The sequence below is a fragment of the Danaus plexippus genome, chromosome Z, assembly GCF_018135715.1.
Source record: "Danaus plexippus chromosome Z, MEX_DaPlex, whole genome shotgun sequence".
NCBI lineage: Eukaryota > Metazoa > Arthropoda > Insecta > Lepidoptera > Nymphalidae > Danaus > Danaus plexippus.
The window spans coordinates 11,283,506-11,298,745 of record NC_083559.1 but is presented as its reverse complement, the minus strand read 5'-3'; the positions used below and the strand labels follow the sequence as shown (position 1 = coordinate 11,298,745).

General features: G+C 31.8%; 2 protein-coding genes across 3 annotated transcripts in view; one reads left to right on the top strand and one right to left on the bottom strand.

Annotated features, from left to right (window-relative positions):
- The window catches only part of LOC116777103 (protein I'm not dead yet), a 21,412-nt gene extending 18,396 nt beyond the window's left edge, over positions 1–3,016 (bottom strand). The window contains exon 1 of the mRNA XM_032670464.2: positions 2,868–3,016. The gene's annotated coding sequence lies outside the window, so the exon portion shown is untranslated. The remainder of the gene's footprint in view (positions 1–2,867) is intronic.
- LOC116777104 (GPI transamidase component PIG-S) overlaps positions 1–15,240 on the top strand; it is a 25,605-nt gene extending 10,365 nt beyond the window's left edge. The window contains exons 1-11 of one of the 2 annotated variants that reach the window (XM_061526092.1): positions 2,968–3,105; positions 8,840–8,930; positions 10,012–10,151; positions 10,495–10,707; positions 11,654–11,851; positions 12,076–12,176; positions 12,519–12,669; positions 13,260–13,432; positions 13,638–13,779; positions 13,919–14,123; positions 14,882–15,240. In XM_061526092.1, the coding sequence (XP_061382076.1) occupies positions 3,096–3,105; positions 8,840–8,930; positions 10,012–10,151; positions 10,495–10,707; positions 11,654–11,851; positions 12,076–12,176; positions 12,519–12,669; positions 13,260–13,432; positions 13,638–13,779; positions 13,919–14,123; positions 14,882–14,996 (1,539 nt within the window). In that variant the 5' untranslated portion in view covers positions 2,968–3,095 and the 3' untranslated portion in view covers positions 14,997–15,240. Of the gene's footprint in view, positions 1–2,967; positions 3,106–8,839; positions 8,931–10,011; positions 10,152–10,494; positions 10,708–11,653; positions 11,852–12,075; positions 12,177–12,518; positions 12,670–13,259; positions 13,433–13,637; positions 13,780–13,918; positions 14,124–14,881 lie in introns of those variants that run through there. The other variant, XM_032670465.2, reaches the window with a different exon arrangement.

The window sequence follows — 15,240 nt, the reverse complement described above, 5'->3', positions numbered from 1 at the left end:
AAATTAAACCTGTTGAAATGGTATGGTGATATTACTTATTTTCAGTATTTAAGAAAATATTCGTTTAATATATATAGTAAACATTATTTTTATAAGCAAATAATTAAACAATGACAGTAATATGATAATAGTTGAGAATAATTCATAGTTTTGATGATAACTCTTATATCATTCATTGTTTACTATAAACACTGGAACTTTGCTAGACTTTGATAATGACAGCCATTTTCTTACAATTGCTAAAGAAGGATAAAATGGCTCCCAAAGTTCATAAGGTCGTCTTCTGTATGATGGAACAATTGATTGAAAATTATAATCAGACTGTTATATAAGATAATATAGATTAAAAGGAAAAATGTGACTTGTGATAAATATTAAGATAATTATTAGCATAGTTCATATTAGAGAAAATTAAACATATTTACATTTAATTTAAGAATCGTATGAATATGAAACTATTATTCAAATATATAAACAACAAAATGAACAATGTTTCGAATGATGTAATCATTAAGATGTTTATGGTCTCTCGAATTATACAAATATTTCAATGGAATTCCTCATTTATTACGTACTATATTTTGTTAAATACCCATGATAATGAATATAAGGAAATTAGTACAACGAGGATTATTTTTAAGGATGGAAGGGCTAAAGTCGGGCTGAAACCGCTTATGGGAAAATCAAGAACGACCGCAGCCAGAGTTTGAGTACATGTATATGTATATATATATAAAATATTATACGTTCCAAATATTTCATCTCTGACCTATATAACATCCGAAATTAAATCATGCTTCTCATCCTTGGCTGTCTGTTTTTGAAATATTTACTCGGAACGTCTCTCTAAATCCCCGACACAGACGACATTGAACTATATAAACAGTTCTTTTTCTAATTCTTATCACCGAATGACCGCTGATAAAAATTAATACAAATAACCCGCCGGAATTTGTTAGTTGAAGGTAAAATAACATTACTTTCATATGTTATTGTGTTGAAAAATTGTTCTGTACGTCTATTTCGTACTATTTATATACTATTCAGCTTTCTTATCGTTACTTTTATATGTCGATATGTATATCAATATGTCGGATGAATGTATAACACAATTTATGGTATGCCAATTACGTGCAAAAACGTTTTACACGTTACGATTAAAATATCATGAATTTATGAACAAATCTGTACATTAAATAAAAAAAAGCTATTAAGGTATGTTAAGGAATAAAAGAAAGTAATAGTAGATTAAAGATTTACACTCGCGTACAAGCCGCGAGACGAAGCACAAGACGAGGTACGAGGCTAGAGTGTAAATGTAGTATAAAAGTGAGAACTGATAGGAAGCCAGCTATAGGTAACAGTACCAGCAGATAGAATACTAGCTTTGACCTTGGAAGGTAAATCATTTCTGCAGAATGAAAAAATGCAAAACCGAACATTAAAACAGCAATATTAAAAAATCATTAATCTGTCTATCAAAATAATCCTATTGCTGTGTAAGTAACAAGATCAGTAAATATACGCAGAACCCCATCATCATCAAACGTGGTATTCCCATATGAAAATTTCAGTCGATTTTCATTTTATGGATCACTATCCTGCGTCATCAACGTTGAGGAAAATTTATTAAATATTATACATAAGACATATCAGTCAATAAAGTAGTTTAATATTTAGTACGTCGGAGTATATTCCACAATACTGCATATAGCCAGATATGAGTTTATTGTAACAGGTGGCATCTGAACGGTTAACCAAAAATGGGAAAAGATCTAACTATGGTAAGTTTTAACCGGGTTAGTTCAATTGTAATTTACTCTGAATGTTTTTAGTTACTGGTCATTATATAATATATTAATGTTATGTATATGCTAGCTGTACATACAACTAAGTAATATAATTTCTTATATAATAGTCACACATTGTAAATGCTTAGAACAGTTGTAAGGTTATTATAATGGGATCCATATGTAAAACAATCTTATAACATTTCTTGTTGTTATTTCATTAAAAATATTAAGTCGTAACTGGTGCAATATCAGTCAGGTTTAATTTTATTATTCCTTTTAGTTACGTTATATATTTTTTTGAATTATCTCAATGAGCTCACTGCATACAAGACGAGTTGAAGTAATATTAACATTCCCGTTGCCTTACGAATGATAGACATCTCTCAATAAAAGCATTGTCGCATACTATAATATACATCTCGATATTTAACGTCGCTAGAAATAATTATTATTTATTACATCTCATAGTTGTCACGTTAACGGATACTTTTATATTAACACTATTCTCAAGAATATTAATTACCATAATAAATATGATGTATAGTTTTGTAATGGATATTTTTTGTATTATGATCGATTAAACGGAAATAGATGAAATAAATTATATTTATAAGAATTAAAATAGCTTCTTGATGTGAGTACGACTGCTTTAGTTGAATATTGAATCAAAGCGGCATATACATATATATTTTATGATTGGTTACGTGATAAAGAACACTGTAAAACTTAATTTTGCATAGTCTGTTTGTTTACGAAACAAGAGTTAAAGTAGGCTTGTGAAAATTTTTAGACATCTTAAAATATGTTTCTTTCATTTACCTATATTCTTTTTATTTTTGTATACCTCGTTATTTACAATTGAAACTATAAAATAATGCAAGACTTTTATGTATATTGAAAGTGTCCATAAAAATGTATTACGTTATAAATTAACTTTGGCATTGGTAATTTGTATAAATTAATAATGGCTGATTAGGTTTTTTATTTGAAAAAAAGTAGCACTTTTCATTTATTATTTCTATTTGCCCGATTTTACTTTTAATAGATACAATAAAAACTCTAAATAGGACTTACCTCCAAGTTAGAATATATCGTTCTTTTCGAACTGTTTATACACAAAACGGGAACCGAGACACAGTTGCAACTTAATATTCAAGCGCACGTACAGCCGTTGCGCCGTTCGTGTTCTAACTGACCAGTTTTACTTTTTAAAGAGCATTCCCTCGCCGGGAACAGACGCGTCGCATTTGACATTTATACTTTTTAAGTTGTCGGTGCGTGAAACTGATATTAATCCACGTGATGCAAGGAGGTTTGTATGTTATTAATGTTGTTAGTGATTACCGCGTGCGCATTTAGATGAATGGTCAAAGTTCGCTTTTTTTTTAATGGATCACCTGATATGACCAGCCCGTAACATATTCGTCTTACTATTCACAGTTACGAAATGAATTTACATTCAAGACGCATGCAAGAGAAAATTTAAATTTTATGCGCCTATTCAGTTTTATGTTTTAAATAATTTTATCAACAAATTATTACATTATTAAACCGCTGCTGAAAATTTTAAGTAAATGTTTTTCCATTCAGATATAGACACTTATTGTTATGCTATTAGCGCCTGGAGTAACATTCCATACGTTACCAATCAATCCGTCTTTCGTATAGATCTTCGTAATGACCCTGTACAATATAATTTAGTTTTTCACTTACTTACCTACTTCATAGTAAAACAATAGTTATGGCGTCCATGGGTCGTTAAATCTGGGCCAATCACGAGCGTCTGACGCCATCGTTCTTAACACGGGACGCGTAGAGCATCTCTTAAAAAAGTTACGTAACGAATGGTATACAATTACGGAAATATATTTATTGGCAATGGCCTGATGTTTACGTAAATTTAGTTTTTTTAATTCAATGCCGCAGTCTCTAAAATGGGTTTCAATAATTTTTATATTTAAATATGAATCACTAGGAACTGACATTGTTCGTGAATGTGGGAGTTGCTCGCTTTCAAAATCATAATCTTTTTTTATAGAAATATTAAGGAATAATAAATAGATGTGAATGTTCAGGGACATGTAGATATTTAGTTGTTTGAAGAAATTATAAGCGGTTTAAATTATATATATTTAAAGTTTTCATTTGCCAGATTTGTGGTGATTCCATGAACCTATGATTTATTATATGTCCCAGATATTTTATTTTTACTCACTGATGAAAGCTTTGATAGTATATTAAAATCACGAAAGCGTCCATCTCCCTCTGTCGTATCCTCAAAATATACAGATATATTATCTATGGTTAACATTACCAGCTGGGGAGACAAGGGATTTGGTTTTCTATATGATAAACTTGATTATCTGTTATCTATACTGTTAGATTATTACGACAAGCTTACAAACCAAAGTCTTTTGACACGGTTTCGGCCGTGAAACGTCTATTAAAGTCAAGGGTCATTAATTTTTGTTCTGTGTTAAATTTCTGTGAAATTTCATTTATCTTATACTAGCCAATATGTATGAAAGAGATTATAAACACATTTAAAACCTAAACATTGAAATGAAAACAATAAAATGATGTAGTGTAGTAGTTTTATGTCGCATAGCCCTTATTTCAATTCATTTTGAATATCAACAAAATGTCTTACTAAACGTATAATTATACATGAATTGGCAATGAATTTACACTAACATTTATATAACAAAGGATCTCTAAATTATTTTAAATTATCACAACGTCTCAGTGTGGTGTTTACAATATACGAAGCCAGGACTTGCGAGCAATGAACTCATACAGCGTACAAAATGGCGTACTGACTGATGGGTTAACTGACGTGAGTTTGTGGAAATCAATCGATTCGTAAACACCTTATTCTGCATGTGACATGGTTGATGGAAAAATTTACCCAAACTGAATTCCAATGTACGCTTTAAAATATATTGTATTGTATTATAAAAGCGAGTCTTAGTGTTTGTCTGTTTGTATTGAGTTGTGTTATATATCTCATTCACATATCATTTCCATTCCATTAAATCATTCTTTATGGTGATTACTTATTATAACATACGTTTCCGCTAACATGTCTAATAGGTATAAGTAGAGTGCATCCTTGTCTAAAACCATAAAAATTAATACAAATGTCTGAAATCATAAATTTGATTGTCACATCACGTTTTCGTCCGTCGTCCTTGTGTATTTCGTATCTTTAGCACTTCCGTTCTAACTGTCATAAGTGACAGTGTCAACAGATCGGCTTTTTGATCGCTACCTTCACCCTTGAATGTTATATATTAAATGTGCCAATCTCAATATATAAAATAATATCATATAAAAAGTTATAATAGAAATCATTATCATCGTCTTTAATAAACATTCATTTCCTGTAACCTATCAGCATTGAATATATAGAAAATATTTGTAATGTGAATATAAAAGGAAACTTTGTATTATACACCACGTTGTGTTGATTTCGTTCTTGAATAAAATAAAATGAATTTCCGGATTCAGAAAGACAGTTTTTTCTCTTCCTATAAATAACCAGTCAAATATTTTAAGACAAATTGTTTATTAAGTCTATATGAATACTTTTCTAAATCGTATTAATCGCTTCTATAATTAAATAACGATTTATTAGAACGTTAACAAAAATATTACGCAATAATTAATTACGTTTTTACGTTTTCCGTGTCATAACGGTATTCAGTGTGGTTGACAGGAGTTGTGGCGTTGAACTGAACTGAACACGGCTGTTTTGAATTCCACCCATAATTCCATAGCGCTGTTAAATGACGTGCAAAAAATTAAAAAAAAATTGTACAACAAAGAGAAAGATTACTTCAGCATACGAACTAAATCACATGACACAGTGAATCATAAGCGAGTATTTAAGATCTGATAATGTCAACTGTCCGTGGGGCGGTACTAGCTAATTAAACATGTATTCAGTATTAACACTGTCATGTATATATTTTTAACACAATTACGAAATTACACAGAGATTATATTGTTTTATTTGCTTACGACTTCATAAAATTAGGCTAACTGCAATCATAAAATGATTTTTATCTAAGGCAAATATATCTCGTTGATTCGTCATCCCAAATTAATGTTGAGGTTGTGAATATATTTTGTCGACAATGGTTGTGATTGGACGTTTGCTATATGATTATGCGTGATACAAAGAATTCCACTGAAGTGAGGAAGAATATATAGAAAAACTTAACTAAGAAGTACGAAAGACAATTATTCTCTATTCTTTTTTTGTTCCTTTATCTTTTTTTAATTATAAATCTTCTTTTAAATATAATTCTCCCTTAAAAATGTTATCAGTAATATTATAACAACTAACCGCATTTATCATAGCATTACTGCGTCATACTTTTTCTATTCAATATATTTTTATTCTCATTCCATTGGTTAAGAATTGTTTTAACAAATATATATAATTAACATTGTGTAATATTTTCTTTAAAATGTTTTTAGTATCGATAAACATGATTACATATTATTGCTCTCGATGCAATTATATTATATAAGAAACATCGCAATGTTTGCATTCAAACGGAACGTAAATACCTATATTATGAACATTATTTATATAGCAATTATTTATACAACCTATTGGGTCTTGACTAAAGTTTTTTGTAATTAATAATAACCAAGTATCCTATTTGTTTAGTAAACGACGATACCAATGCTAACCGCATAAAAGGTTTGATTACTGTTTCTTACAATAACATCTGGAATAAACATTGTTATTATACGCATAAAAAGTAAAACAAAGTCCTAAATTTGTAGATCTTACTGTGACTTAACCGTGTCGAGCTAGTTTTAATGGAGGTAAATACAAAAACTTATAAAGAAATAAAAGACAGCATCATTTACAAATAGTGCAATCTTTAATATTGTTGACGCACTGGAAAGTGTAATTTAATCTGTGTTTAGTATGTGACGCAGTGATCATATAGACGATGGGATCATGTAAACAAAAGCTTTCATACTGATTCTTATGAAACCTATGCAGTCCGATACTATCCTCCGAATCCTACAGTTTCGGACAATTTATTAACCAAACGTACTCATACATTCGGTATTATTGTTTGGAAGAGATTTTTTTAATATATATAATATTATTGTATGAGTAGTATAAGAAAATCGCGAAGTTGCTTATCAAATAGTAATTATAAAATACGTTGGTCCAATTTCGTTCCAGTGTGTCCGATATTAGGTCAATTATTTAAATATATCATTCAACATTGATGGAGCAAAGTGATCTCAATTACGCCTCGCCTCACCGCTTAACACCTGACCCCATAACATGATATCCTCGCGCCATCAACTTCTGCGTCTTTGATAACACACTTTGTCATCGTTGATTGTTTGTATTACTGTATATACGATTACAGAAACGTGGTTCCATGCCAGGAGCTGAATTTAATATCGTCTCCGCCGACGCTATGCGCTTTTTATTTATATTAAATTTTCCACTCGGCACCACCCCCGATATGATTTAGGTTTTATCTAAGCTTATGTATCTGAGAAAAGAAATTTTATTTATTCAATGAATTTTAGTACCTATTTTTATTACAAAATTAAGAAATTAAAAGAAACCTTATTTATAGATAGCTGATTGTTGGCACTTTGTCTCTTATTTTAAGTACTCAGCATGAACACTATATTTGGCTTCGAAATTTTATCCATGAGGCTGTTTTTCACAACACAGGACGATTCTGACACGTAAGGAGTTATAAAAATCCAAATTCTCATTTTTGAATACGGAAATGTTCAGAGGTTTGTTTGTATATTCAACCTCATAATGTAAGTATGTTTGTAACGAAATAAACATTGATTTTGACTATTTACATTATAAATAATCTTGAACTGTTATCAAAGTGCAATATATTTTTTGTGTATCAGACTGCATGAATTGAAATTAAACATAGGATAATTGATTTTAAGAAATCAATTTTGTTGCTATTCATTATGTTAAAGTTCAATGATAAACGGACATTTATTTACTTTTCGTGTAGTTAAATATCATTTATAGATAAATTTGTAAATCGAACGTATTATAATCTCAGTGCTGTTCGCATTTTTCGCAGGATGAAGGCTTTTAACATTTAATCTGTGACATTCGAATATACGATATCATACGTACTAAGTCATCGTTTAATATAGTTATGTAATATTTTAATCGATACACACTGTAACACTAGGTTATATTTATCAATATTCAAAACATTGTGTCGCTCCAGATTATTAATCTTCAATAAATATTTAATTAGTATTAATTTCAATGCTTTATTTTTGTGCTACCCTGCAAATTGTTATATTAAGTTATTTCCGATTTATCGCTCAAATTTTCCTATTAACGATATCATTACTATTAATTAAAACAATCAAGGAGTGATTCACGTCATAAAAAGTATCACGCAAAACTGTAATACATTGAGAAAAAAATTGAAAAGTGTACAATCCTCTATAAATATATATATATATTGAGATGAGAAAGAATTTAAAGACATTAAGTATGTATATAATCAGTTTTGGTGATAGAATTTTTATATGATTTAATTAATACATCGGATCAAAAAAAAGTGTGTGAGGGAAGCCAAGCTTGTCAGCTATTATGAAACACACATATTTTTGAATGAAAATAGAAAAAACGCCCACAATGACGAATTCTACGAAACACTGGAAAGGAAACGCTTTGAAACACTTATAAGATGTAATGACATTAAAATTAAATATTTATGCAACATAGACAATGGCGGGTGTTTACAAAACATTACATGCAGGTCATCCGACTTCGTATGCTTTATTGTTTCACTAGAATTTTACTTTTATTCATCAGAACACATAGCTGTCTTCCTGAATTTTCATTTACTATACATATTATTTTGCTATAACCTATTTTACATTTTCAGTTAAGGCTTTGTTTTTTTTATATAAGTATAATTTTATTGTATATTAATGTCTACGAAAATTTTTCATTGCCTATTTCCTTTATGATAATTATAACTTAAAATATATTAATATTTCAGAGGCTAATCGTATGTGGGCCAGCGCGTCGTTTGTTGGTGTCCTGATCATTATAGGCTTGCCATTATGGTGGAAGACCACTGAAGTGTACAGGTATGAAATGAAGTAAAAAATAATATTAGTATGGGATTGTTCAGGAAAAAATATTATCATAATACATTTCTCCGCGTAAGAAGAGACCTTTGCTCAGCAGTGGGCTCCGATAGGGTGTGGTCGTGATGGGGACTTTGAATAGTAAATCCTTTTGTAATGTGATCTCCACCAGTCTATGTAACACCTCAAGCTAAATCTCAACTTATGAAACTCTCGAAAGATTTTTTCGGAGATGAACAATACTAACCGTTTTAATTTTGTTAGTAAGCTGTTCGGAATAGGCTGAAAGGATTTTATTTTTAATACTTTTACTATAATTGGTTCTGTAAGATGAAAGCTAATAACTTAAAAGACAACAACAGAGAGAGAGAACTATCTACATATAGAACGAAATAGACTTAATAAATAGGCAGTAATAAAAGGTAAAAAAAAAACGATTTCTAAATCACGCAGATATTTATGGACGATATGGAAAGATATAATAGTCAACTGGTTAAGAAACAAAAGAAAACTGTAATATATATTATATTCTTTTGATTTTCGATTAATCCCAGCTTTATGTTCAACACCGTTTTGGTGTAATGATTTGTTTTTATGTTTATTGCAACACTGCTGAAACTACACAACAATATGCCTAGTCTCGTCTCATAGTTACATCACATTAAACGTTTCCCGTCTTTTGTTTAGGAAGTAACTTTATTAGTCATTACTATAAAATACGAATATGTATTTATGAATGAAGTACTGTTGACGTTGTGTGAATAGTAAGACGATGAAAACTAAGTAAACATTGATATACGAATGTGTAAAGTACATACGTTCTTTGCATAATTATTACGAAACTCATTAACCAGGTATCTAAAACACCAATGTTATATCAATTCAAAAACCATCGTGTTTTTTTAACATTCAACTATATTTTTTTTTGCATTAAATATTTACGTTACAGCAGGTATATCTCAGTAATAAAACTCGATATATCTATTATAATAAATGTTATGCAATATTTTGTAACACATACACATTTTAATCGAGGAATATTAAGTTTGTAAACAAAATTAACATTCATATTTCGAACAAGGGTGGCTCTTCCCTACGATGAGATTAACGCTTTCGATACTGATTCCCACTTCATCACAACCGAGCTGGTGGTGCTGGCCAACGATGAGAAGACCGCTGCTAAGATGGCCGAGGATATTGCGAAGGCTTTCGAGCAGTCAGGTGAGTCGAGAGAAAAGATCAGAACTGAATTGATTAAAAGCCACGTCCCATCGGGTCACATTGGAGCATAACCTTTTAAGGTTAACGAACATATATCATACCTACCGTACCTATACCCCTACCATAGAATTCAAGAATAACTTGTACTAGACTGACTACTGATGTGTGACTTGCATTTTTAAAAATTATAAATCTTTGTTAAATGACTTAAATGTTACGAGGCCCTATCATAAAAATACCATGTCCATAACCATGCATTTTCTATCACTAATGTTTGAATATTCTATATATATTTTTTTAATAATTTTTTGTTTTAATCATATAAAAACGAATCTTATTCTAGATATAATAAAACTAAAGATCAGGCACCAGAAGTTATCGGACAGTCTTCGTCAGACCCTGGACATGGTTGCGGATGAACAGGAGGCTCTGGAGGAGGTCGCAGCGGCGGTTGACGTCACGAGACACAATACCTTCCACGTGGTACAAAGAAGACACCTATTCCAGAATGTGTGGATTGGAGGAGAAAGGGTGGCATTCTTCAGAGACTTAAAAGGTTGGTTACCAACAGAAATTGATCTCTTTTAATGGGTTATTAGAGTCTATTTCAGTTAAAATATTATTAATTTATAAACATATTTAAAATTCATCGAGTCTCGTAACCTACTTGTAACGACACCGTCGTCTGTCGCCGGCATTGTTCTTAATTCCCAACAATTGTAATACCCACAAGACGGTAAAATCTTTTAGATAAAATATAACCGTATTAATGGTGTACAAAACAACTTAAATTTTATAAGAAAATTAAGTTGATATTCAGAATTCTTCGATAAGATACGAAATGAAAGGTAGATTGTGTCTTTAGAGTCAATAATATTTGAAACAATTCGCGTCATATAAAATTTAATATATTTTATGTAAAAAGAAGCTGTCTTCTTCAATTGTAGAACTTGCTTTTTTTCTTACTTAAATACTATTGTAAACTGTTCTTGTAATTATCTAGAAATTCAATAACTCGTATTCCTAGTCGTCTGCAAGGAGATTTAAGGAACCCGTTTATTTTTGTATCGACGTATATTTTTCTGCACAAAAAAAAAAAAGAAAAATTTTGCTGTAATCTTGTTATAATCTGTACCTACTTAAATTTTGTATATTTTTTTTACACTACAAGCTACAAGAGTGAGTTATATTACGTTACAAATTTTCCAACAGCAATCTCAATTCGTAAAGATCACCATATTCAAGCTCATGTTATGTTTCTTAAAATTAATTGATCTCTATCCAAAATAAGTTGACCTTTACAAATAATTACAATATACTCAAATTTCGGTCACAGTTTAAAATTATTTTTGCAATGTAATTCACAATCCATACTGTATTAATTCTTCGAGTCTCGTCAGATCATGTGGTTTAGAAGCAGTGCTATCTCTGAAACAATATAAGGGCTGGTGCTGAGTTCAAAAACACATTACTCTCTATATTACTAATCATTTCCTTGACAGCATCGGAAACATTAATCCGGGCGCTGTCATCGTGGGTGCTGCAACCGTTATTGCTGGAGGGCGCTCGTTCGTTAACTGCCGATGACGCACGACGCGTGCGGCTCCCTAGCGAGCAACACCTGGACCTGCTGATGACCGTGGTGCACCCGCGACCTCAAAACATGAAGGTTGTGTTCGACGCGCCAGCTGTACTAGAAGGTGGGTAGCAAACTGTTCAACGTTAAGCATTCATATTAGGAAAAGAAATCTTAACTACTAAAGCATATTTTATGCAATATTCATGAGCACAACCAACACTCATTTCGAAATCTTTCAACAGACATATCCTATGATATTATATTTTAGATACAAATTATAAAAATGTTCGTAATTAATGATTTATTGAACAAAGCGTTTTGTTAAATATATTGTCATTGTTGCAGATTACGTCGGTTCATTTGTTGACGAGTTGTCATATTTACACAATGTCACCCTCAAGTCACAATGGCTGCACCTCACGGAGTTCGACTTCCAGGCGAAACAGGTCAATTAAATAAAAAATCATCGGTAGTGTTAGCAATAATCGTATAGAATTTAATTACGGTATATCTTCTGATACTATTGATCTGGCTGTTGGTAAATTTCGTTCGTCAAATGATAATTATCTGTTCATTTTGAAATTCTCGTTCTACCTCCCAAAAAAAAAACCTAGTAGGGCCTCAGTTATGTGTAAATCGTAATTCCATAAAGTACCCCGCGGTGAACGATCTCAGCTGTGTCAGAGTTCTTAGTCAGAATGAAAAGTCCATCTTTACATAATTCAGTGTAATATTCATGCATGACATTGGCGAAATCTGTAAGCGTTGGTAAAGTCAAGGATTTCCAGGTGTTGAGTCCTTCGGGTCCTCAGTGGTGGGTCAGCGTGGACCGGCTGCCGCTGCTCCTTACCCAGCTGGACGGACGAGGGCTAGGAACTATTCGTCTTGCGGCGTACATACTGCCCTGTGACGTCACACCGCTTGTATTACACGACAGAGGTCCGAAAACCCATGCATTATGACAACTATTTATTTTATTTATAAGCTCAAAATTTATTTAAATACTAATCATTTCTCTATATTTACTTGAATAAATTGTTTCCTGCACAATCAAATAGTTATCTTTGTACTTGTTTTATATGAATAGATTAGCAATATGTGTATCTTTTGATGAATTAATTTGTATTGGCCAAGCAGGATTTGAATAATATAACCTACAACCTACTAAAAGACTTAGACCTGTCCAGAACTAATATCAATTCATTGTTGGAACGTACTTCGAAGGCAGACCTAGTAGGCTCTTTTCAAATTTGAATAGGGAGAGAGAGGAGCTTAGACGGTGTTTTTAATGCGTGTTAGATAGGGGCCGCTTAAACCTACACCTGGGCTGCAAGTCCCAGATACTGTTGAAGCTCCTCTCCCTACAACGCGATGGACCCGGCACCCGCACGGTGAATCCATTGATTGCTGAGAGGTTTCGTCTCATTTAATTTCACTTAACTCATTGAGTGACTGCGCCGAGTGTGCGAATAACTGAATGCTATATGATTGTCATCACATAGCTTATTAAAGATAAAAAAATATTATAGGAAGTCGAGTGGAGGCTGCAGTACCAGCTTTTATGTCTCCTAAATGGGGTGGTGTTGTATTACTGAACCCCTCCTGTGAGGAATGCTCCAAGGGTCAGTACGTGGTGCCCGTGAACATGCTCATGGGAACTTTCATCTCACAACTCAGGAAACTACTCGGTATCACTGATAAGGTAGCGTCTATACTATGTATTCTCTACAAATACCATAAATCCAGAATTCCTTATATGTGCATTATAATATTGTTGTACGTACTCTTGTAAAATAGATATTGATTTAAATGATTATGTACTTCATATAGTCCGTCCATTCTATATAAAGCCCTGAATGTTATGTGTTATTTTATATATAAATTAATATAGTGATTTCTGTCCTCAGGTTAATATTCCCGAGGCGTATCTGCTTCCTCTCGACTCCGTCTCACCGCGTCTTTGGGAATTGGATTCGCTCCTACGTCTGCGTACCCTGGAACAGGTCACTAGCGCACAGAGGAGCTTGAAGTCTCTAGCCAAACTTCTGGGTTAGCATTTGTCTTGTTTTATGGAACAATAAGATAAACAGTCAACATGAAAGACAATAAAAAATTAAATTCATTGATTGGTTCTATGTTACTAGTAGTCGTGTAGATTTCTCACGAGCTTTATACTATTGTGATTCAGGCGAGATCCCGAATATCGTGATAACGGATAAGGTGGGAAGCTACATCCAGTCAGCTGTTCAACACGCACATGAAGCTCGCGTGTACTGCGAACGTGGGTCCCTGGTGGAGGCGCACGAGCACGCGCGCTCCGCCAACGCCGCCGCTGAGACCGCCTTCACGGAACCCAGCCTGCTGGCACTGTTATACTTCCCCGACGATCAGAAGTCAGAGTCCATTACATTACAATTATTATCCGATTGTTATATAAGAAATAATGTAAACGAAACTAATATTTTCGGATTACTAGACGTTATTTAAATTCTCTAATAATAAAATAAAGCGCAGTAATACTAAAATATTAATTTCATTTAAATGAATACTCGCGCAAGTCTCAGATCTCATTATAAGAAAGTTTGTTTTAACCAGTCGCAGCCCTATCATTGCTTCAGACGCTATTACTAACAAGTTTTCTTGAATCTCATATATACAAAATTATTTTGAACTAACCTCAGTATAAATAATACTAAATGGAAATAATTTCGCTAACATGACATTAAAACAAACTATAAACTCATTGCATGTGTTAAATATATTATTCTTAATGACGTCGTTTTGCTTTTTTAATTTATTCAAAGCTCATTAAAATGAATTAACGTATGCCAATGATATAGATAAGTTCTCTATAATCATTATATTTATGAAATTTTCTGTTTGTTGTGTTGAATAAAGGACGTACAATAACATCATTCGTACAGAATTTGTGCCCGACCTTGAAAATAGTGTTAATTATTTAAAGAATTGTTAAAATCATAATATGCACAATAAACAGAAAGTATAACTTTATGTCTACCATATATTATATATATATACGGACATTCTTCATAATTCAAATTGCTGTGATTATATCCATTATAAATTAATTAATTATAAGTTTTTACCACACATCAAATAAAAATATATAAATTATTCATTTTAATTTCAGATACGCGATCTACATACCATTGTTCCTACCCATCATGTTTCCCGTGATACTGTCGTTGAAAAATCTTATTCTGTGGTTTAAGGGGAAACCGGTTGTTAAGGAGAAGACTGATTAAAATACATAGAACAATGCTTGTCCTAAGTCTTATTATAAAAGTGAAATTCATTTCATATTAAATAAACAAACTGAATCACCTATTATAAAAGTCTTTGTCTATAAAGAGTGTTTATATTTTCTCTCAATGTGTGTATATGGTTGAAAAATAATATCAGATTGTCATAATACAAAGCCTATTTATATTAATGCCACTGTATTCTTTGCTTTACCAAATGTTGATAGCAATATAAAACTATAAATTA